This window comes from Cupressus sempervirens, chromosome 5 (genome assembly GCF_028749045.1).
Source record: "Cupressus sempervirens isolate cs-2001-9-10 chromosome 5, ASM2874904v1, whole genome shotgun sequence".
Lineage (NCBI taxonomy): Eukaryota > Viridiplantae > Streptophyta > Pinopsida > Cupressales > Cupressaceae > Cupressus > Cupressus sempervirens.
Window position 1 is genome coordinate 623,408,270 of NC_143122.1, and position 26,058 is coordinate 623,434,327.

Here is a 26,058-nt window from a genome sequence, read left to right on the forward strand (position 1 = left end):
ACATGATCTTAAAACCACAATATGCAAAACGGTTTTGGAAATCACCAAATATAGGGACGTTTTTGGGAAAAAAATGTGCGCTCCAATGCAAGAATACAAATCAATTTTTGCAAAGAAAGGATAAAAATGTGATCTCCACTAGCAATAATCTGGATTAAAATGCCAAAACACCTTCCTCTAATGTGTTTTCATAAGCATGTTTGAAATCTAGGCAGTTTGTGCCAATAACGTGATCTTCAATGGCAAAGAACCGGATTGTTTTGCAAAAAATGGAAAACCCAAATGCAAGAAAGTGCATGGAAACTCAAAAACGCCCCTTAGATTTCATGGCTTGGAATGGAGAAACCTAGGCATTTTCATCAAAAATGTGCCCTTTCCTTGCATGAGCATGGGCGTTTTTGTTCTTCAAGGAAAAATCATGGACTCTAGATGCATTTTCATGAGCTATGATACCAAATCGCACTCTATGCAAGCCTTTGTATGTTTTAAAATGCATTTCTTTTGGTCATCAATGCAAACCGCACTCTCCATGTGCTATTGCATGTTTTAAAATATATGTAAATGATAAAGAATGCAAATCGCACTCTCCATGCTCCATTACATGTTTTCAAAACATGTAATATGTAATATGCATTTGGTGTTTTTAGCCTTGGAAGCCAAAATCGTGGTCTTAAGATGATTTTACATGTTTTAGAATGCCAAATCGCACTCTCTCAAGGGCACTATATGTAACATTTCAACATGTAAAAGGCCATTTCCATGCAAATCACATTCTAGGATGACCATTGCATATTTTAGAAACTTGGTATTTTATTTGTCTAAGTCAATAAAATGACTTTTTAGTGCAAGTCGCACTCTCAGAAGGCAATTACATGTAAAGGAGATCTTCCATGTAAAGTGGACTGTAGGAAGTCCATTGCATGCATTTTTAGTGCAAATCGCACTCTAGGAATGCATTAACATGTAAATAGACATGTAAGTTGAGTTTGCACAATTTAAAAGACCAATTAAGCACATGTTTAATTGATTTATGAAGTATCACTTAATTAGATTAAAAATAATACTTACACTATATAATTAATATATCATGTACAAATATCATTCAAAAAGCAATATTTAACTTAGATGTTTTGAAATAAAACATAAAATAACTCTCAAAAATAAATCAAATTATATTGTTAATAAAGCCATTTAAATGAAAAATTAAAAGGCAACTCAACATGAAAATATAATATAAAGTGCTATATAGCCATTTAAGTGATAAAGTAACTTGAAAACATAACATAAGGTCAATTTATGTTATATTTTTCTAAAGTGAATGTCAAATTAAAATATAACATGAAATTTTAAATATACAACTGCATCTGGAGAGTGCACGTTTTGGGCACTCCCATGATCATATATTTTGATTGCCAAGTCCGATTAAGCCCTAAGATATGCCAAATCGAAGGGAAAACCGAAAGTGAGTGTTCAAACAAAACCAAAAAATCAAAAGCAAACAAACACACACTCAAAAACGCAAAAAAGGACGTTTAAGGCTTCAAAAATCAAGCATAGGCTTAATGAAAAATAAAAAGGACTTGACAAAAACCTTTGGTAAAAGGATTCATTATACCAATTGGGGTTGACTAATTGATCAATGTTAGCTAATTAAATATTGAACTAACTCAGATAGATGTGAAACTATGTTGAAAAAGTTTTGTACTGTTACCTACATTTTGTGGTAAAAAAATCTAGGACAACAGATCGAATACTACTGAAGGAAAATTCAGACTTGTAAATTCATAATCAGTATTTCTCAATCTTGATTTGACATCACCTTCATTCTTATATAGTTCAATGTTCTGATTATAATCTTCAAGAAAGTACAGTGACTGTAAGAATCATATTTGAAAATAGAAAAGACATAGATCAAATCTGAAAGAAATTTAATCATATTCAACATGGTATCAAAGCCTTCCTAAGGAAGATCCAATTAAATTTGAGAGTTCAAATCCATGGTTCTTGCAGATAGCTTATGTTGAAGATGGGTAGATGAGCAGTATGAAGGAGGGATTGATGAAGATATAAACGCAAGGACATAAATATTTATCACTGGGATGAGCACTATGGTGATTGAAACAATAAGGAGTTTTATCGTCAATATATACTTTTGTACTGACCTATTTATGTGTCTTATTTATTCGGCACGAGCAACTCAACATTGGCGTTTTCCTTATTAGGTGGATTGACCGAAATCCAATATCCTCATCGGATAGTGTTTTGTTTGAATTCTAATGTGATTAATCGACCCATTCACCAATTGTGCCAAAATTTTGAAGAGGTTCCAATGGAAAATACATGTCATTACAGATAGGAATTTGAAAATACAAGACAATACATAAAATACCTCTTGAAAATACTGCTTCAGCAGTGATAATGTGCTTTGAACAAAACTATCTCTTCGTTTATGTCACTACAATTAGTTTCTATGTTTGAAATATGTCATTTGTTTCAACATTGAATGATGAGGCCCTTTTGTATGCTGAAGAAAATTAGATATTAATCAAATGGAAAAGACTTTTGAAGAAAATACTTTACAAACTTTATTTTGTCTCATCTTGATTAAGGTGTCTACTTGCCTAACAGCCCAATAAGTATTGGGCATGATATTAATAATCTTTTTTTTTTTTGGAAAAACGTTGAGCTAAATTGAATGACCTTTCTTGTTTGTATATAATGCATAAAAAGAACAAAAGGTGTGAGTTTGTTGGGCTGAAAAGGTGTCACCAAAATAGCTCTGCATTGGATTATCAGTGAAAGTGTGAAGACCAGCAGACTGTCAGTATTAAAGGTGTTGCGTTATTTAGCGGACAAAACATATGTTTGTCGGGGTTGTTTTTATATGAATCTATCACTCAAGTCTGCCTTCTATTGAAGTTCAAAAACATATTATAATGCTTTTAATAGACTAAAACTTCTGAAAATTAATGTCGTCAAAGATAGACTGCTATTCAACCCAATAAGATTATCTGTTGGTGTGAAGGGGGTGCTGATGACACATCATCAAGGAGTTATATTTCTAAAGAAAACAAAAAATCTGGCGTGGATGCATTGGTCAGATTACTCATACCTAGAAATGTAATATGTTAGTAGTCTATTGAGATAGCAGTCGAAATGGTAGTTGAATATTGGTTAGCATTTAAAGTGCCCAATTGTAGGCAAACCCATGAACAATAACAGGAATATTGGACATTGAAACCAAAGCTCTTACACACTAATTTCCTCAACAATCAGCCGCCTCCCCAGCAACAACAAATACAAATAAGGAGATGCCCTTCAAGATACAAAAACTACATAAAGAAGGTTCTTAGATTAGGTTGATTAAACAATAGTCCATGCTCTATAGCGCTCAGCACAAAATAGAATTATCAACATAGATATCCTCTAAACAACATGAGAAGACACCCAGAATTCAGATCTCAAACAAATCAATCTCACTATACTTCAGCAGTGGATTGATGCACAAATGCAATCTTCAAAAACCCTTAGCAAGAAATAAATAAAACCAATAGACAATTGGATGATCTATTTGCTTCACAAAAATCTCTTTTATTATGCAATTTAGCTTCACCAATACACATTTTATTAAGGTAGCTTCATCAAGGCAACATTCAGTTAGAAGCTTCCATCAAAGACTTTTAAATAAATAACTTTCTAACACGTGGCTTCATGAAAACACTTTTCAAATAAGAGGCTTCACGTTCACAATTCCAATTAATAACACTAAATAATATAAAGTGCCTTTATAAATTTAAAGCCTCATTAATAAACTAATAATTATGAACTCCATCAAATAAATGCACCAACCATATGCAGATGGTAACCAACTATCAACGCCACCACTACACTGAAATATAGTAATTGGCCAATATAGACTTATGAAAAATAGAAAGTCCACCACAGCGACCCTCAAAATGCATCGTCAGCGCGTGAAGGTTGCCATGATGAACTGACCAAGACCACTACAAGAACCTGCTAAAAATGAGGACATTACAAAAAGCTACAAAAAATAGTCAACAACACCAGAGAGAGGCCACAAAAAACATACATCATGTCTTGTTGCCAGCTACAAATTTTAGACTTACAAAAAATTAAAAGTCCACATTAGAGACCCTCAAAATGCATCATCAGCGCATGAAGGTTGCCATGATGAACTGACCAAGACCACTACAAGAACTTGCTAAAAATGAGGACATTACAAAAGGCTACAAAACATAGTCAACAACACCAAAGAGAGGCCACAAAAAGCATACATCATGTCTTGTTCTCAGGTACAAATTTTCAAGAAAAAAATCATGCCCAGAAATAGAGCTCAAACAAGACAAAAAATAGTGATGACTCAAATAAGCCCTAGACAAGTTCCTCAAAAAAAGTCATTTTCCAAAAACAAGGAAAACTCTCATTTGAATTTTTTCAAGTATAAACTAAGTTTTTATTAGAAGGCTCTGATAGCATATTACACTGAGTAATTGGTAAAATGTTGTAGTAACAAATGATCGAGGAGATTATAATGTTCCCTTTTCCTCGAACAAGATTTAATAATAAATTATTATTTTAAACTTATATATATATATATATATAAACAATATAGTATTATATATATTATCAAATGAATATAATAATATTATAATATATAGTTACCATTACTAATATAACACAATAATATATAGTTAGTTGATAAAGAATATAATCCAATATTTCCACAATATCACTATCTTGAGCGGCATATACAATTATTTTGGTTCTTAATTAAGCTTTCTCAAAACAATAGAACTCATCGACATTAATATGTGATCAAATGGAAATGGTGATTCCTTGCAAATATGATCAAAAGAATGAAATGTAAATACTATTATATTTTTAATGAATGAATGCCTAGAATATTACAAAATCTTTGGGATAAAGTGATTGTCGTCATGGCACCTGTAAGTATTGGAGATGTACTCCTACATGAGACTGTCTGGAACCATGTTCATACAAATGGTTGATAACATTCATAAAAAAAAATTGTGGTATTACTCGATTAATAATCAAGTTCATGACTAAGATCATCTACAAATGTACCTGCATTGATAATGAGATACAATAAGACCATTCCCTAAAATGATAAGCATGTAAATATCTAAGTACACACAAATTGTATATGCTTCAAGGTGGCAACACAGAATATTATATGAGGACCACACAACCTCGAGTATAAATGATATCTACTTACCGATTCAAGATTATCATTGTCGAAGCTAGAAGACGTTGAAAGAAATTAGAGAAATGAGATAATCATAACAAATGGATATTAGTAATTAAGATTATAGAGATAGCAATTAGGAATGAATCAAGTTTGGCAGCATACCACACGATGGGAAATCAATAACCCTCAAACAATGATCAGAAATAAAGGTGCGTAACTAATGTAATGTTAAGGTAAAACTATTAAACAATTAGGACTTGTTTCAAAAAAAGACAAAACACTCCCATTTAAACATGACAACTAATCTCAACGCAAACTATGTAAGGCTGTCGAAATATTTCAAAAGAGCATAGAACAATTGCATTTCTTATGGTTTTGAAGGAAGAACTTTCATTAGCATTTAACACACATTGTTAAAGTTAACTGTCAAATATCAATAGTGATCAGAAGAAGAAACCGAACACTTACAGATGTCTCTCGATACGAAGAGAGTATAGAAGATAAAGCTGAAGATTGATTGAATCATTTATTAAAAGGAAATTAAAGTTGAAGAGGTATCATAGGATTGCACAACTATATCAATCAGAAATAAGGATTAAGGGGAATATTTATTTATTTGTACTTATAGCTTTTGAAGGAAGAATTTTCATAGGTTAAGCTTAGAATCATAAACAGTAACAAATCACACAAGTAATAGTTGCATATCAAATTCAGATATAGGAGAAACATCTACTACAATAAGTTTGCAATTATATTAAGGTCCTTACCCTATTACATATTCCAATAAAAAATAGCCATTGGGATTTAGCACAATTTCTGTTACGTCGTTCAAGAATTGAAAATTTGACCAAGAGAGAAAAATTTAAATAGTTGTCACCAATATTTCAATCTGAATAGTTGGGGACACTATAGAGATCATTATAATGAATTTTACAATATAGGAAATAGAAAATTTCTGATAAGAAACTTAACAATAGATCTTATCTAGAATACATTATATAGATGACCATTAAAGTAATATAATAATATTCTAATATAGCCAAGGGTTGGTCATTTGAGATGTACCGTGTTGCAGATCAAAACATAAACTTTTGGGTAGTGTGTTGCAGAGAGGAGAAATAATGGAGGATTATGGCAGCTGGCAATAGTCACATGGAGGGAGCTGCTTGGGACAAGAGAAGGAAGGTCAGTGTTGGATAATTTGCACTTCAAATTTGATTATTGATAGAAATGTTGAGAGTTGTCCAATGGGTTGGATAATGATAGCCTCTACAAAAAGTAATGATACTTGGCACCTACAACGAGAACAGGAATTGTGAAAACATTAGGAAGTCTCTGAGGCCCCATTGCAAATAATTTGGGTTTATAATAAATACAATATTTTCAAAAATAAAAATTATGCAAAACATTTTCAGAATGTAGGAATAATATTCTTTTCTTAAATGAAATTTGTACCATCCTAAGTAGGGCCACGCTTCTCTCTTGAAATGGCATATTTTCTCCATATTCAAATTTCACCTAATATAGGCAGATTTAGAGTCAATATTCACCAAAATAGCCTCATGTATGCAATGATGAGGTTAAATCTGACCCAAGCCACTTCCACAAAATGTTGGTTCTCAAATCCGAGAATATGCCTCCTTTGAATATATGAAGATCTCTCCACAATGGTTATGCAATGGCGTTCCAATGACTCATGGGTCTTCCTAAATGATTTTTACTTTAGATTGATTGAGATGAATAGGCTTCTATTGAACAAATTCCTTATAAGATCATTTCTAAAATAGAAACCAAAAATTTGGCAATATAGTAGCATATATGCAAGTATAATGTTAACACAAAAAAATCTCCAAGTGCATTTCTTACTTGTTCATAGTAAATCTGATATCATCTGCTTTAATTTCCAATATAATTCTTGAATTTAGTGCTTCTACAATGCCAATAGAAAAGGAATTTGGTCCAGCTCCCTACAAAACATATTCACCAAAAAAATGAGAAATTATATACATAAGAGAAAATAATATTTTTAAAAAATAAGGAGAGAGTATGACCGGATGTTGGTTAATCCTTGAAAACCTTCTAGCCACCAAATATTCAGGAATTTGATTTCTAACAACGCGTGCTCTATCAAACTATAACCAAAAAAAAACATTAGTTATTTAAGGAACTAGTACAAGAATTCACATTTATATTTCACCCTATACCCAAAGAAAAAACTATATTTACCCAGATATTAAGCACAAAAATGGTAAATATTAAGATTGTGAAAAAAATTGCCCACAATTCAAGAAAATGTAACAAGAACCAATGGTCCTTTGGATACACCTCTTAAGATCCTCTTGAGTTGTTTTATCTAGCACATTTCAATTGAAAATTGCTTCCATGATCAAAAGTTGTGAGCATCAGAGCTAAAAGAAGTTTGGAAGCAAGTGGTAATCCTGAGTGTGACATGATTGTTACTAGAGATGCCATAAAAAACCATGTCAGATCCATGCTTTAAGTTTGGAAAATTCCCTACTACAAAAGCTAGTGTTTGATGCAATATAAATGAGGAGGTAAGTTCTACAAAAATTTCCTAATTAGCACTATAAAGAACATCCACAAAGAAACTGTAGGAATGATAGATTAATATTATTTTCTCCACCTACAAGACTTGCATTAAAAAGCACCTCATAATGAAACAAATGAATAATTTTTCCTCTTTTCATGAGACAAGAAACCATGACGCTGGCCATTTTCAATGGTTGCATGTTGCAAATCATAAATTTTATCAATCAAATGGTTTTAAGTAAGGTAGTATAATCCAAGTTACATTAACCACTCTTGGTCATGTGTGTACACATAGTACTTAGTGTCGTGGCCGCACCATGATGAAATTGGCAAAACTTTGATCCATCGTACCAACAAGGGTATGGTCAATTATGAAGGAAAGTCACTACGTTGTCCTTCAACAACTTTCCAAAAGTACATATTAGTAAAATTTATTTCTTCAACATCTTTAAGATGAACTTGATGGAAACCCTATAATAGGAAATTTTCTATATTGACTCTTTTGTGCTAAAAATGTAAATATGTTAAATGAATGTGTGCTAAATCAAAGAGTTGAGAAAGAACAAGGAGATCCAAAAAAAGGATACATCGTAAAGGTAATCTATGGAAGAAGCCACCAATAGAATCTTATTTTCAAGAGCCTAACTCTAGCTCTAAGCCAGCAACTACATTTAATTAATTCTATAATGTAGGACTATCAATTAGAGAGAAGGAGATGCAAAAATAAATCATATGTTCTTTGAGAAAAACAAAGTCTAAGATGTGTCAACAATTTGAATGTCGTACTTTCAAGCATAATTATCTCTTGAAATATCCGTATATAATATTATAATTGAATTAACAAATGCACCCTGAATTTTGCACAAACAATTAACTCAAATAGTTTGAACAAGAATATTTGCAAATTTGTACAACTCAAATGAAGCATCAGTAACAATAAACTTCAGATAAGAATGAAAAGATTTCAGCCATTATCAAATCAATAGAATATTGCTTGCAACTGCTCACCACCAAAAGGATGCCGAAATAGATATGCACCCAAAAAATAGGCAGAATCCTGAGTTATGCATTACCAACTCTAGAAATGCTTATCCTATTGTTGTAGTTAATTCATGAGTAGTTTACCTATGCACAATATAGTCTGGTCTCTCTCAATCTCTGATAGTCATTGGATAGTTAAATTCTTATCTCTAATGCTACTGTAATGCATTCTCTCTAGTTGTTAATCATCTTACAATGTTTGTTTTCATTTCCGTAAGAGTTCATCAATTGTCTTAACAAAAGACAGCCTGCTGAAACAATGTCACTTATTTATTTTATATAAAATAATAACTTAAGGGTTACATGAACAACAAAATTATAAATGAGGTGGCCCTTTATAAAAAATTATGCTTCAGCTATGATACTGTCCAGCCTTTAGAAAAGCCACATAAGAGGAAGCTATTCACATCTGAACACAGTATAAAACAAAGCTATTCTATGATCCTCCAGTAGCATGGAGGCATTTAATCTTATTACAGCAGTCACATAATGTTTACAATAATGTATCTAAAAAGGAAAACAACACATGAGATTGTTATAGCAAGAAAATAACAAAAAAAATTATCCCTTAGCTGATCACATCAGTGATACACAAATAGGATGTCACACAACCACAGTGTTTAGATAAACTCATCTTGCTGCTACAATTGAAATGTAGACCAATTGTTGGTTTTGATACGATAATGAAACCAGGACTAATAGAAAAATAACCTATTATTTAATTACATGGTGTTCCACAAATGTTATTGCGCATGCTTAACCCAGAAATAGGGGTTCAGAAGCCTATGATACAGTTCAGGGAACAATATTTAGCCTTATACACAGGTGGTCTATCAAAATAGACTATAGTATAGATCATTTTCCTTGGAGCTTGTGTTTCAACTCACAAATTGGTTCGCTCCTTGAAGATGGTATGGCACTCAAACAAGCATTGGCTGTAGGTAGGTGGAGATCAATAGATTAACTTGAAGGAGCTAACCAAGCAATTAGTCAAGGAGTATATATGAAACCGCTAAGGCTGCAATCTTGTATGGCTCCTTAATGACAGCATCAGATATAACCATAAGATGTAGCAGATAAATAGAGAGGAGAGCAGATAGCAATTAGGCATATTGTCAAACAGTTGATGGATCAAGCTCACTTGGAAAATTTGTTCTGCATTTCTGTAGATGTTCAAACTTCTGGAGATAAATTTGACCGGAGCTTTTGATGTCCAAATTCTGAAATATACTTCCTATTAAAGTCCAATGCCCTTCCCTTGTTAGTCAGATGAGTTCACATGCGTTCCCTACCGAGGGGCCAACACTACTTTTCAATGCAGTTGATGACAAGGTACAAATTAGTTTCTCCTTCAATTGAATGCTGCCTTTAGTTTCTCCTTCAACTGAATGCCGCATACCTGCGTCTGTCAGTGCCTTGACTTGTTTTTATATTTCAATATTACTTGTAATATATGAGTTTATTATCATTAGTTATTTAATAATATTCTATTATATAATTATTATTATAATTCTATCTTAAAATGGGGACATGAGTCCGCCCTTCCCTAATTTGCTTGTCCTCAAGCAATGGCAGTTTATACAAACCTTTCCACATGGAGTCAATATATATAATAAGACGAAATAAGATGCAAAGAATAGATAAGATATACATATTGATGCATAACAACACAAAGCATACACAAAGTAGACACATAGATGCATGAAAACACAGAGCATAAATGATGTATGCATTTAGTGCATGAAGACACAAAACAATCACAAGGTATATATATATATATATGTGTGATAAGTGTTTTCACTTACAACTTGAAACATTTTGGCTTAATTTGTCTAAGACCAAGAGTAGAATGTACCCCACTTGCCTTACCAATCCACCTATACTGTCTTTTGTCATGGGTCCTTTGGCTTGTTTTGTCTAAGCTCAAGAGTGGAATATATCCCTCTTGCCCTAGCAATCAACCCTACACCCTCTTTTGTAGTGGCATCCTTGGCTTGATCTATCTAGGCCCAAGAACAGATCATATTCCTCTTGCCCTAGCAATCAACCCAACCCCTTCTTTGTAATGGGATATTTGGCTTGATTTGTCATATCCATCTTGCCTTAGCAATCAGCCTTACCCTTCCTTTGCAATGGGATCTTTAGGTTTGATTTGTCTAGGCCCAAGAATAGCATATCCCTCTAGCCCTAGTGATCAACCCAACCCTTTATTTGAAGTGGGATCTGTTGGTTCCCAAAACCGCAAATTGGAAATCCAAGAGCTTGCCACTTTTCTGATAGGATTCCGCAATCAATTTTGGCCAACGAACAGGAATACTTCTTGATTCCCTTGCACTTCAAGCTCCACTACACTCAAGGGGGTAAACCATCACCTCAAACACTAACTGTCTAGTTCAAGGCTTTTCTATAGCGAATTTAAGCTTTGGAGTTCTTCAGCTAGCAAAGTCCTTGAACTTGATTGAACTAAAACTGAATGTTGAGTACTTGAAATAATTGAATGCTTTGTATAAGGTCTTGTTAATAATGGATATGATGCTTTTAGGAAGGAATATATAGATTTTTTGACTTCAATGATAAAAAGACCAGTGTCTCTACTCATCCGGGCAATAGTCAACTTCAGTGAATTTTCACACATATATTGCCAACAATTAAATAATCAAGATGTGACAGATCAAATATATACGCGATCTTAAATTAGTCCAGATTGAACTTTAACTCCTTTGGTATGGAGACAAACTGGACACAAATGCGGAAACAATTAAATATTTGACACTATCTGTGATGATCGAATTTAAATGCTAGATGACCATGTCCACTTATCCGACATTTAAATTATATACAAAATTCCAAAAAATAATTACAAAGGACGATTCGTCTGCATTTTAAATCTCCACACCTTTAATAATAAACAAATAACATTTTATTTTATTATAAAAATAAAATTATAGAATTTATATTACAAAATCATAATGTTGCTCCTTATCCCTCCATACAATGAAAAATGTAAAATACTCCTCCATGAAAATGTGTGAATGTTCGAATGTTTTGTTGTTTCATAAAACTTCTTCTATTTATATCTTCATACTTAAAAGGAATATGACTTTTCACTTTCAAAAGTCGTTACTTTATAAAGAAGTCGCACCCTTCTGATTTAACAAATCACTACTTTACATATTACCCTTTCCTAATTGCATATCTTGAGACAGGCATCATTGCTAATAATCCTTGACATTATCGGGTATGAATTTTTATGATACTTCATCTATTCAACAGGGCAAACCAACTCATGAGTGTTTTGATGTCATGAATGATACTGAAACATGATGGTAGAGGTTTTCTTCATGCAAGTTCATCACACAGACTTCTTGACCTCCGCATCCTTCCTTTTGTCGGGTTTGTTTGCCCACACGATCGCTTCATACGCCAACTTCAAAAACGTCATTGGGAGTGCCTCCATTCGAATCTTGTTGCTTTCTTTATCATAGAGACTTCCGCTCCTTTCTTTGCCAGACTTCTATCTCTTCCTGGTTCATCCATGGACATATTATTTGGATACCAGCAAATCAATAACTATATTATTCCTTTCGTATTCGCTAAGCCTCAACAAGAGTTTGTCGCATATTGTTATTTCTCTATGAACCATGCATGATAATATCTGAACAATCTCCATTGACGACACTATATCTAGATAGCTTTGATTTGGATTTGAATCAAACTTTGGCTTCTCCTTCAAATTGCTAACTTGTTCCTTTCTATGATATTATTCACTATTCCTTTCTATGATATTATTCACCGTTCCTTGCATAGTATATTTTCTTTATTAAACATGCCTTGCCACTGCACTATCTCCAGATTCAAATAAGTTTCCAAGCAATTAGAGATCGATGTCTTCATAGTTTGATACAATATAGCATGAAATATGTTAATTTTAGGCTTCTTTGTTGATTGTTTGCCAATCTGGTTATTTACATTCCATTTGCATTAATTCTGTAGCTAGCAAAAGAACATAGATATTGATCCTAAGAATACATTTGGATATGTCTTCCATTATAATCTAGAAAAGCTCAACATATCCATGAATTTTCTCATCCCACTGAAAATCTGGAGTGATCATTAATTCCACCTTCATAGTAGACTGAAGAAAACAAATCTGTGAAGACATTAACTTATAACATTAGCTCAAGTCAAAAAATTAGAAAATGCACAAATGGAGGGCTAAAATATAGAGCTCCATCAAGATCTTCGGGCCTGATTTGTCTAGGCCCAAGAGAATAGTATATTCCTCTTGCCCTAGCGATCAACCCTAACCTTTCATTTAAGTGGGATCTTCAAGCTTGATTTGTCTAGGCCCAAGTGAATAATATATTCCTCTTGCCCTAGCAATCAACCCTACCCTCTTTGAGTGCTGATCCTTTCTATTGGTTAATATAAATATTTATATTCATTTTTCATAAGAACAATGTGTATGTGAAGGCTAGGTCATCTAGGGTTGGCCAAGAAGACTTCACTAAGCCTTTGGGTGGAACCTTGGCCTATTGTCAAAGCCTCCCCAGTAGTGACTTCAATGGATGCTTGCCTTCCTTCATCATGCCTAGATGTTATACCAAACTGGAGTGTTAGGACATTGTAGTGGGGTCCCATAGCTCGATAAGCCTAAACCCAAGAGAGGATTACATACCCTCTTGTCTTAAGGATCAACCCTACCCTCTTACCTACCTAGTAGTTCCTCTGAACTATGATGAAGTGAATCGATAATGTATTATTCATTTTGATTTTCTATTAAGATAATGATTATAAAATTTGTCAAACAAATTTAAATTAATAATTCACATATCTATTTTGAGTTTGGCCCTTTGGTGAAATGGTTGCTTCTTGCCTGTAGCACCTACAACCAAGGTTCAATTTCGCATGGGGTCATTCTGGACCATGGTTCTCAATGGAGAGTTGTTACCTTTGATCCTTGGTGAAATAGTGGGGCTTATTGCTTGTAGTACTTACAACCAAGGTTCAAAAACATTTAAATTTAATTAGATTAAAAAATCTAGTGAATGCAAACTCCTTTATTGGCAGTGAGTTACCTCTTTAGAAGCAGGAGATTCATCTCTACAAGGGCAGCGAATTATGCACAAGACAACAGAACACAATGAGGAAAAGATAAATCCTCCAAGAGGCAACAAATTTAGACAGTAACAGGCAGTCTTCCTCAAAAATCTGAGATAGGAGAGGGTGCAATAGTGAAATCTGGGCATGTATTGAATTGAGGGACTTAATTGTTTCCACATATCAAGTTTTAAGATCAAGCTTATAGTAGTCCTCATGCATTGAAAAAACTATTCCAAAGAAGTAGCGAATTTGAGAGTAAGCTCTGGCAAATTCGCAGCAATGAAAGGAAAATTTGAGCATTCTACTCTGACTTCACACTACTCTCACACTAAGATGGAAGAAATTTCTTCAAACCCTAGAAAAAATTCAAAATAGACATCTGCAAGCTTGGCTTGTGAGGTGACCACCTGCACATAAGCATGTGAAATAATTGGCAGTGATTTTCCAGATTAGCAGCGAATTTCTCCAAATTGATCAACATTAATGTCAAAATAAAACTTATCCAGACAAAAGTGAAACATATAGTCAAAAGCAAATAGCATTCAAGAAATTATTACTATAGTAGATAAAGGGCAGCAAGTTGAATATCTCTATAGCAGATAAAGAGTAGCAGATCTGTTCAGCATATTGCAGATTAATTGCATTCATGCTTCTGCCTCGTAATTGGCAAAATCTCATCATAAATCTCTTCTGAAATGCTAATGTGAAAATGAGAATATGTATCAATCCCATTCGGAACCCTAACCTGGCAAATCCAATCCCTTATTTGGTGCCAGAGAAAGGATGGAACCTGGTAATTAACAAAGAAAGTGGAGGCAAAATATAAAGGCTGCCAAATTAATGCGCTTAATCTGGACTCTGAAAAAAAATGAAATGTTTCAGAAAGCACAACCCCCCTTTTTATCAGAATCAACAGATATAAATGTCCATTCTGTGCTTCACAAAAAATCAGAGGCAAAGAAGATAGATCTCAACCATCACACACAAAACCAAAAAAGTCTAGCAGTGTGTGGATCATCCCTCTCACATCAACAATTCTGGATTTCGCCTCGGGAGTCAATTGTTTACCTTTAGGGCGTCATGAACAAATTGCCCCAGTAAACCACATTCTCAAAATGAGGCAACAAAGCTTCAAGAAGACCAAACAACGGAATCACTATCAAGTTGTCTCTACTATTCCACAAGGAACAAGGTTAAAAAAGGGGCTCAAATTGATAAAGAAATGGGAAATGTTAATCCCGACAAAGAAAATCCACCAACTCCTCCAATCACTTATAGGGGTGAATTATCCATTCGGAAGGAGCAAGAGAAGGATAGGGTTTCAAAGGACTTTGAAGACAATGATGATCCACATTATTAGAAGTTAAATTTTTTTAGATATGATGGCCATGTCAAACAGACCTATTTCTTGTAATGAGGGCTAGAGAAATGGTGGAATGACTATTTCTTTGATCAGGTAAGTATCACTCATACCTCAATGAATTGTTTACTAGTAGAATGCAAATCAGAAATCTTAAGAGATATCCTTCTTAATAAGGTTAAATTGTATTATAATGGTTATCCCTTTCATTTTTTCGAACGGTTTCCAAATTTCAATCTCAAAACTTTGCCCCTAAGATTGCACATAACTGGCTTACTTTTAGGACATATTCCCTCTGAATTGATCAAATGGGATACCCTAAAACAGATAGGAAATTGTATGGGTACCTTTTTAGGCTTCGAGCAACCTGGTTATGATACTGGTGAGGTCAAGATTTTAGTTGAATTAAACCCACTCTGTAAAAACCAAGTTATTGACTTTTCCACCAGCTTCTGTGATCATGCAGTCCACCCCATATCATATTTAGGCCTGATTGATAACGATAGAGTTAAATGGTCTGAGGCTTTTGGTACTCCTAAAATCTTGGAAATGAGCAAATTTGTCCCCCCGGATATTAGTAGGAAGGAGATTGAAATGGAAGAATCTCCATTCCAAGCCTCAGGTCAAAAAGGTAAATGTTGAAAAATCTGAAATCTTTTTTCTTAACACTAAAGAGAATATAGCATTAAGAATCAGTCAAGTACTAGGTTTCAAAATTGAAACCTTTCCTTATCGGTATATGGGTATCCCAATAGAGAAAGGAACTAAGGTTTCTAAATCCTGGAAACATGTTCTAGATAAAATAGATCAAAAAAAAGAAAGTTGGAAAGGTAAATGGCATACAAATGTAGAAAGATCTATGGTGATCAAATCAGCTCTTTCAGCCCTTCCTACATTCCAAATGACTTATCTTCGCTTGTCCAATAGTGCTAAACAAAAAATAGAGAAGAAATTCAAGGGCTTTTTTTGGGCAAGAAACAAATGGAAAAAGGAAATTAGCTCTTATTAGATGGAATAGTATTTTCCAACCTTTGGGTCATGGAGGAACAGGTACTAAATATATTTATAATCAAAATTTAGCATCAGGGCACAGATTACTTTTGGAACTTATATGAAGACAGCAATAGAAAATGGGCCAAAATCTTGTTCAAGAAATATTTAGAAGCTATTGATAACACTACCATATATGAACAAGGAGCCCTGCAAAAGGATCTAGAGTCTGGAATTTCATTTTAAAATCCAAAGAAATCATCTCAGAACATCTTACCTAGGATATAGGCACAGGAGATTCAGCTCTCTTCTGGAAGGATTCATGGGGTAGCTACCACAGTATTGAAAAATCCATAATGCATAAAAGAACCATTGATATTCTTAAACATTTATAGGGATCCAAAGTTGGGGATTATATGGTGCTTCTGCAAGTTATCACAGGAATGGGAGATCAATGGAAAAGCCTAGAGAACACCCATCTTTTGGATATTTATTCAAAATAGGAATTATTAGAGATTTTACAATCTCGAAAGATCAATCTTAAGGATAAACATTATAGATTAATCTAGAGCCAGCAAAAATCTGAGGATTATACTGCCAAAGAGGGTTATAAAGCAATTGATAAAACTCTAAGAAGCCGAATTCGTCTCCTCCTGCCCAGATTCGGGTTCAAGTCTGCACGGATCCAGATTCGTGTTTGGGCTCGCTGCGGGTCCAATAGGATCCTCATTTGGACTATAGGTTTGCCTGGGTCCCTGTTGGACCAAACCCAGGCGAACCCACAGCAAACCAGAGAGGACCTAGGGTAGCAGGGTCCAAAATGTGAACTAAAACAACTTTAAAGAGCTTCTTTTTTTTTTTTTTTTTTTTTGAAATTATGCAACTCTAAAAGGAACCTAATAAAAAACATTTCACTCATCTAATCTCTCATATTGAGGATGATGATAAAGCAGCATCTAGGACTAATGGAACCAATTTGGGTTCCAATGATGAGGGATCTAGATATAGTTGTAGTCAGGGATGAAGCTATTGATCCCTCATTTTTTAATGATCCATTTGACCCTTGAAGGGCATTTAATACTCTGATCATTGATAAACTACTAAACACTTGTCATCTATCATTATGTTTCAAAATTTATTATTTGATGAACTAGTCTATGTTTTGCAATTTAGTAATTCAATGTATGATTTTCTTTACAATCATGAAGATAGATTAATCAATGAGTATTTACTATTTATCGTTGATATTTGGCATTAATCAATGATCAAGCAACAATTATTCAGACTGTGAAATGACTTGGTTTAGCAAATATGCATGCTTCTCTTGTACATATATACACACACACACATATATACACACCCACACACACACACACACACACACATATATATATGTATATGTGTATATATATGTATATATATACACTCGCAAACCCACCCAAGAACCCAAATGGGAAAGAAAAAAATTTGCCCGAACCCACAACCCAAACTTTGAACCCAAATCCATCCCCGAACCTGAATCAACAACTTAGATAAAACTCATTTAGCCCCTCCTACTAATCTCCCCATCCAACTTGGAACAAAAATTCTCTCCCAAAGGCAGGTATGTTTCTTCAAGGGCAGCCATACAGGTAACAATCTTAACAGCTAAATGGTTTCAAAGAAGAGGTTTTGAAAGCCCCTCTAGATGCCCATTGTACATAAAAAGTGCAGTAAATGTCAACCATTTACTATGGGAATGTAGCTTTGCTCAAAGATGTTGGCAATGGTTATATCAAACAGCAGGCTGGCAATAAGTTACAACAAAATACCTCATCAATTACCTTATATCTTGGCCATCTTTTGGACATTATAATACATATGAACTATTGTGGGTAATCCTTCTGTTTATTGTAGCATAGAAAATTTGGAAAGAGAGAAACAGGAGAATTTTCCTGGATAAGAAAATGAAAGTGGAGAAATGTTATTAACAAGATTGAAGGAACCATCTCTAAAATAACAAATAGCATAATAAGAAATATTAATCACTTTGAAGGCTCCTTTATCTTATGGGATGAGGAAGTTAGGAAAATAATTAATACTTTGATTGTAACTAGCTGCTATGGCAAAGGAGGTGAAGAGCACACTATTCTACTAAGAGGGGTGGGGGTGGTGGTTGGGGGATAACAACTTTGCCAATTTAAAACTTTTATTCAAACTATAACTTCAAATGCTGAAATAAACAATTATGCACATGAACACAATAATACAAGATTTACGTGGAAACCCAATACGGGAGAAAATCACAACAATAAATGCTTTTATATAAACTTTGTTCTTTTACAATGTTTTGTAGGCTACAACCTACTAGAGGCTATGACCTCTATGTTTATGAGCACCGACTCACTAGAAGCTCCGACTTCCACACTTTGTAGGCTCCGATCTACAAGAAGTTTAACCCTCTCTGCTATCTTCGTGAGCACCAACTCACTGCACACACACTTTTGTTCCACCTTAATAATATTGCTTACCCAACTAATGATGGATTCTATTTTCTTCACAATTTAAAATATACTTCTCTTGTGAAATTTGACCTTCAATTTGCTGCAAAAGTTCTTTTATCCTTTATTCAGTGGCTGCTCCATAAGCTTCTTTTCTGCCAAACTTTCTTTAACACATATACTTCACAGTAGATCTGACATTATATGCATATATTCTTCTACCCCCTTTTTCTATTCTATTCATTGCTATCACAAACCGCTTATTACTTGAATATGTGTCTGTGTATATATATATATATATATATCAGAAAAACTGAATGTATATATATGAATTTTATTTCCTTCCACTTATATATATGCCACTTCTAAATAGATATATCTTTTCATTAAAAAATATTATGTCTCTTCAACTATAAATCAACAAACTAATTAGCATGACTTTCAAGGTCCAAAGATTATATTCTCTCTGATTATAATCGACAGTTTCATTAAGATAATAATTTTTGCTTAAGTCTTGGGGATGACTTAGTGATCGCAGCCTTTAGTAAAGCTCGTACCTTTTCATATTCGCTGCCTCGGGCAAATATCATTTTCCACTAATATCATGGCTGTGTATCCTGAAATCTCTCGACATCATTTTAACATCACTCGATTAGAGAACCACTATGTTCATTTCAATTGATGGACTCCACCATTATGCTTGGTATTTTTAACTGGATACGTGTATGATGTTCCTGTGTATGCAACTATGTATCTGATATTAATCGCACCTTCAAAAACTTTGTTTTGTTATGTGTCGTCACTGGTACAGTCACTGCCTAATTCTTATGCTGATTAGATAACATTAATACAGTAGCTGAATATTTAGCACAAATATTATTTTCTCCTCAACGGACACATCTGTTGCATCCAAAGTTTAAATGCTGACTTGGATGATGAATCGTCCTATGATATTGTTTATTCCGGACGCTGCAAAAAGTCTACTCCAAATCTCTGAACTGGCATGCTGTTGTCGGTGGGTCAAACCTTATTCGGTTATGCACTACATTGAGAGATTTATTTCACTTCCTCAACGATATCTTACCCAATATCTTTGACTTTACTTGCATTAGATATCTCTGCGATATATACTTCACTAATAATGTTGCGGGGTAAGTGTATGTTGTCTAGTCTTTGACTTTGGGCCTGTGTGCTGTTGTCCGATAAACTTTTTATATACTTCTGCAATACACATCGTTACTGAACACGAATCGTTCTTTGTCCATCTTCTTAAAAGCAAATACATTGTCTTTCTTTAGATCTTACCAACGATGCTTTTCTCTTCTCCATGTTTTGTCGCGATTCTTCTTCTCAAGGTAATAAGCATCAGTAATATTAATTTATGTATTCTATTGTTCTCAATACTTCAATCTGTATAATTGTTGCTTCATATATATGTGCCATCTGCCATACGATGCTGAAGCAAAGAAAAACAATATTGTCTTTGTCACTTCCTTCCACCATTGTGATTTATTATAATTAATCATTGTTATTGTTTTATATCTTCATTTACTTTATGAAAAGTGGAAGTCTGATGCAAAGGTCTTTATCACACCTTTATAAGCTCATGAATTGATTGGATACTAATATTCAAATTTCAATCCTTAAAGGCACCTGACGGTGGGTTTGATTCAATATCACATTTTGCCAATTTGTATTTGTATAACGTTGCATAGCCTTTGTCTTATTTTGGTTTCTAGCACATAATATTATGAGGCTGTCAATGTTTGACTTGTTCGTGCATTCACACCCTTGTCCCTTGTTTGAATGTCTCATGCTTTCACTATTCTAGCAAGTCATTGTTATTACTTTGTTTAAGTCTGAATCTGTTCTATAATTGCTGCTTAATTATTCATCCATGAGATTTGTCTTATCATTAATAGGATGATCTTGTATACAAATTCTTTGGTCCTTTGACATCAATCATAATTGAGCTCATTTGGCATCAATGATAATATCAACAATCTCTGAGTGCTTTGACATCAATGACAATATTTCCATCAGGTGGTAAAGAAAGTCAAGAAGCCAGAAAGGGATGTAATAGCAACCACCAAATTTAGGCTGGCATAAATTAAATTATGATGGTACCTCTGGAGGAAACCCAGAAATTGTTGGTATTGGTGGCATCATGCATGACCACAATAGAAAGATTGTCATGAGATATGCAAAACCTCTAGGAGTCACTACGAACAACTTAGCTGAATTAGAAGCTCTTCTGGAAGGCCTAAAAAAAATAGTAATTTAGTGATAGAAGGAGATTCCCAAGTGATTATTAATGATGTGACGAAAAGTCAATCTTAAAACTGGATCCTGAAATCTAAGATAGTCCAAATTAGTAATATTCTTAAATTTTTCCAACACCCACATTTATTGCAAAGGTAATCTATTAGCACATAACATAGCTAATCAGAATTTAGTGATAGAAGGAGATTCCCAAGTGATTATTAATGATGTGAGGGAAGGTCAATCTTCAAACTGGATCCTCAAATCTAAGATAGTCCAAATTAGAAATATTCTTAAATTTTTCCAACACCTACATTTATTGCGAAGGTAATCTATTAGCACATAACTTAGCTAATCAAGGGGTGGATGGGGTACATATTGAGGAAACTTTATAGATTTCGTTTTTAAGAGCTCTCAGTTTTATTCCTCTTTGCTCGCATGACATAGCCTAGGCATTTTAGTCTTAGCCAATTTTAGTTTTTTTCTAGCCAAAAATTTCAACCATATGAAATATGATAAATCTTACAGTTTTATAACGATGAATTTACTACTCCAGTCAATGAACTATATGGAATCTAAACAGTTTCTCATATATGGGTATTATAGTTAAAGAATTTCTCATATATGGGTATTATAGTTAAAGTTAAATCATTTGGTTCATATCTGGTCTAATATGGAGATGCTTTATCTATATTTATAATAGTACAGTGAATGAAACATCAAATATCTGTATTTATGATAATTGAAGGAAGAGCTTCTATTTTTCCTTGTGGTTAAAGGTATAAGCTGTAGCATTCCATGAATATCTTGATTAGATTTAAAACTGACAATATCCATGTAAGGGCAACAGCGACTTTCAATTGAATTTTGGTTTCCAAAGGTGATTATTACTCTAACAACAGATCTTATAGCCAAATGCAGCATACAAGCCTTCAGCGCTTTCATGTTCAATTGAAATGCAAACCTAACCCATACATGGCGTTAAGGGTTATTTATATGTAATCGAATAAAGATCAACTCTAATACAATCATATTCTTCACAATTACATGTAAGTGAAGGAATGACTTCTCAAAGTCCCCTTTGTCAATAAAGGGGCACCTGTATAACCCCTGTGCCTGCACTTTGAATGAGGATCAAAAGACAATGTAAAAGTTTTTTTAAAAATATTAATAAAAAGATGGCAATTGTCTTTATTGATAAAAAATTAGAAACAATAATCAACAAATCTATTTTACATTGAAATGTTTATTCAAATAATGTATGCTTGAAAAGTTAGCTTAATCAATAACGTGTACATGTTCCTTAAACTTTTACCTTATTTTCATAATCAAATTTTGTTCATATTTGCGAGTCTCTATTCATCTTTACCCCACAAGATGGCAAGCTCATGCTCTAATACCACTGTAATGCTTGCCCTCATTTCTTGTTATAACCATGCATTGGTTGAATCCAATAATAGATGCACATCATATGGTCTTAATTGATTGTGTTTGTCGACCTATATAATTGAAAGGTCACACCTTTTCATCATGTTCAAGAGGAGTTGTGACTTTTTATAATTAACCCTCTTTTCAAAAGTCACAACCTTTCATAATATAATTCTTTTGAAAAGTCACAACTCTTCAAATTAAAACCTTCTCAAAAATGTCACAACCCTTGACAATCATAATCCTTTGGAAAAGTCATAACATTTAATAATTACAATTTTTGTTTAAGAGTCACAACCATTCATAATCCCAACACTTTCAAAGAGTCACATCCTTTCACCATTTCTATCATTTGAAAATTTCACTTCCTTATTTTCTTCACATTAATTTTCTATTCTATTAATCCTTCTTTAACAAAGTTATCATTTTTGTGATGTTACGTACCACTATTATGAGACTGTATGAGACTGTGGTTGTCAAATTCAGGACTCCTGAGGGTTTCTTGGATCCGATCCATAGCACCATTGGCGTTTAGTAGGGTTGTCCTCTCTCCCCTACGTCATTTGGATTATATATTGATGAACTCAAGGACTTCCTATGGAGGTCGTCGCTCCCTGGAGATGGTTGTTTTCTTCACCAAGTTCTGATCTCCATCCTCCCTTTTGTCGATAATATGGTTCTCCTTGCTTCCTCTCCAAACAGTTTACAAAGGCTTCTTGATGGCTTGGCTTCCTTCTATGATCAACGACAACTTGTAGTTAACTTGAGTAAGACTCGGGTCATGATTTTCAATTGTTTAAAAACTTCACATCTCCACTTCTTCTTTCAAGGTCAGGAGATCAAGATCACTACATCCTATACTTATCTAGGAGTTAAATTTTCAGGACCACGATTCAGTATGAGGCCAGCTATTCAGCCTAGAGTTAATAACGGTATGGGTTCTCTTGTTTTGCTTGATAAACAATGTTTCAAGCATCATTTCAAGGATACCTCGTCCAAGTTATCTCTCTTGGACTCTCTTGTGAGGCCTACTATTCTCTATGGACCTGTGGTTTGGGGCCCATCTCTTTTTGGTTCTAAATGGGCCTCGATCGAGTGGGTTTAGACTTTATTTTAGAAGTGCATCATTAGATGTCACAGGTTCACTCCTCATAGTATCATTCTTGCGAAGTTTGGCGCTCATTCATGCAATCTTGCAACCATTTTTTATTTGGTTTGGTTCCTCCATCATCTTCGTGGCTTTGCGGATCATGCTGGTGATTGTGATCAATACTCCCATTTAGCCTTTTGTTCGTCTGTGTCTACTGCGAGTGCTAAGTCTGGTTCTCGCACATGTTGTTGGTATGCACAAGCCTCTTCTCTGCTTGGTTCGATTGGGATTGATATTGACCGCCTCCCCCCAATTTAGTTCTCACTGGATGCCCCAATTCATCTCCTCCCCTCTCGGCAGGAGTTGAATGAGCATGTCACGCTTGACATCTACAAACAGTACATTGCCACTACCTGGGTTAACCCTCCTAGCTAGTTACGCCCACAGATGTCCTTTTACGCGAAGCACTTTTTGGAGATGTATGATGGTATTATTGTTCGTCCTAGCTACCTTTCCCAGAGGTGGTCTCATGCCTTGCATATCTCTTTGGGATCTTTCAAAGTTGGGTCTCACCGTCTTCAAGTCCAGACTGACCATCATATTGATAGTGGAGAGTGGATCTACAGGCTTTGTACTTCGAGTGAGGTGGAGGCTAAGACACACTTCATTTTCTGTTACCCCATTTATTATGAGATCAGAGGGAGATTTTTTTGTTTGTTTCAAGATTGCTTCTCTGTTGATGATTTTTTCAGCTACTATGATCAGCATTGTCTTGCACTTTATCTTTGAGAGACCACTGTGCTCCGTGATAGCAAGATTTAGTCACTCCTTCTGCATTGGCACTCGTCTACTCAGCTCATTACTACCTTTTTCACACCATTATCTCCTTTGTGTGGGGGTGAAAAGGCCTTCTAGCTCTACTAGATCTTTCAGGCATCTCAAATACATCAGGTCCCAAACCGGCAATTTGCACCAGTGGCACTCCTCTATGAGTAGCCACAAACAGGACAAGGTTGGCATACATATCATTCAGTGACTGACTTCTTTTCGCCTAGAAAGGACTCTTAGTCTCTTTCTTAGCCTCCTCTCTAATTCTTTGTTTGCTTTCTCCTATTGTTGTTCGTATTTAATTTTTTTCGAGCACCTTTGTGTGATCTTGTTGCTGTCAGCTTCTTTGATGTAATCCTTCAGTCCCATAGACCTTTTGTTGGACATTAATATCATTATCTTATCTATCTTATCTTACCTCCTCCCACCCCTCCCACTCCCCCCCCCACGCTCCCCGCAACACAAACCTTCTTCCCCTTTTGAAATGAACTCTCCTCCCTTTTATATCTTATTTTCATGTCTTTATAATACATGTCTCTTGACTTTTCATTAGATTTAATTAACTTATGTTGTTTTATATTATATTATTTATTTACTTATTTACTTTCTACAATACTCTATTTTGTAGTCAATTTTATTTATTTATTCATTCATTTTAGTTTTCTTACTATTTAATTTTAAAACTTATTTTAATAATAATAGATTATATTTTTTTTATACATTATACTAGTATTTTATTAGTATTTATTAGTTTTTTAATTTTAGTATTACTTGTAATATGTGATTTTATTTTCATTAGTTATTTAATAATATTCTATTATTTAATTATTATTCTTGAATTCTATCTTAAAATATGGACATGACACATAACTATGCTTGAAGTGAAGTTTTATTTCAAATTGTTGTTTAAGATAGATGCATTGTAATTTTTCAATGAGTTTGTTTTGCATAGTGCCATAGATGTTGGTTTTGTAAACTGTAAAGCCAATGAAATTTTTTAGAAAAGTTGTGAGGTTGGTTGTCCCTCTTCTACAAACTGTGCTACTTTAAGTTCTTGTTTGTTGTGGATTCAATATAGTAAAATCTATTTTTTATTATCCTTTTTATGTTTTGCTTTTACTATTTCTACAAATGTTCAACGAGATGATTAGGGCATACCAAATTTTATACCATTTGTTAAAAAATACTACAAATTTGCATACTCAGATTGTTAGAGGCACATGGAAATTTAATATTACATGAGCTTTTCTTTTTTTACAAAAACTAAAATATTAAATAAAAAATGCATAAAAGTGATAAATATTTTTTACACATTAAAATTTTGCATCTTGCAAGAGTAAAGATAAATACCTGTAGATAATTAATCAACTGTTGTTGTATACAAGAACCAAGAGGTGCTAGACAAAATGATGGCTGATTTGAAAACCCTATAAAATCTACTCCAATTTTGTCACATTCAGTTCCGTCCAATGTATAGCGCGTCCTTTCTATCAACATCCAATTCATGAAATCATTTCCAAGTTTATTTGGTTTACCACGAGTCTGTTAAATATAACAAGGAGAAATTTAATTAGATTATGTACAATACTATTTCAAAGGTATACACCAATTTCCTAAAAGCATGAATTCCATGATACTCATTTGTTTTATTAAAAAACCCAAAAATATGTGTGAAATAATAAGGCTAACCTCATAT

At 33.9% G+C, this 26,058-nt stretch overlaps 1 protein-coding gene across 3 annotated transcripts in view; it reads right to left on the reverse strand.

Annotated features, from left to right (window-relative positions):
- LOC149557439 (protein HAPLESS 2-like) overlaps window positions 1-26,058 on the reverse strand; it is a 322,953-nt gene that overhangs the window by 144,479 nt on the left and 152,416 nt on the right. For all 3 annotated transcript variants that reach the window (XM_089832085.1, XM_089832084.1, XM_089832086.1), the window contains exons 9-11: window positions 25,713-25,904; window positions 7,282-7,362; window positions 7,097-7,197 (exon numbers count right to left, since the gene is read on the reverse strand). In XM_089832085.1, the coding sequence (XP_089688211.1) occupies window positions 7,097-7,197; window positions 7,282-7,362; window positions 25,713-25,904 (374 nt within the window). The remainder of the gene's footprint in view (window positions 1-7,096; window positions 7,198-7,281; window positions 7,363-25,712; window positions 25,905-26,058) is intronic.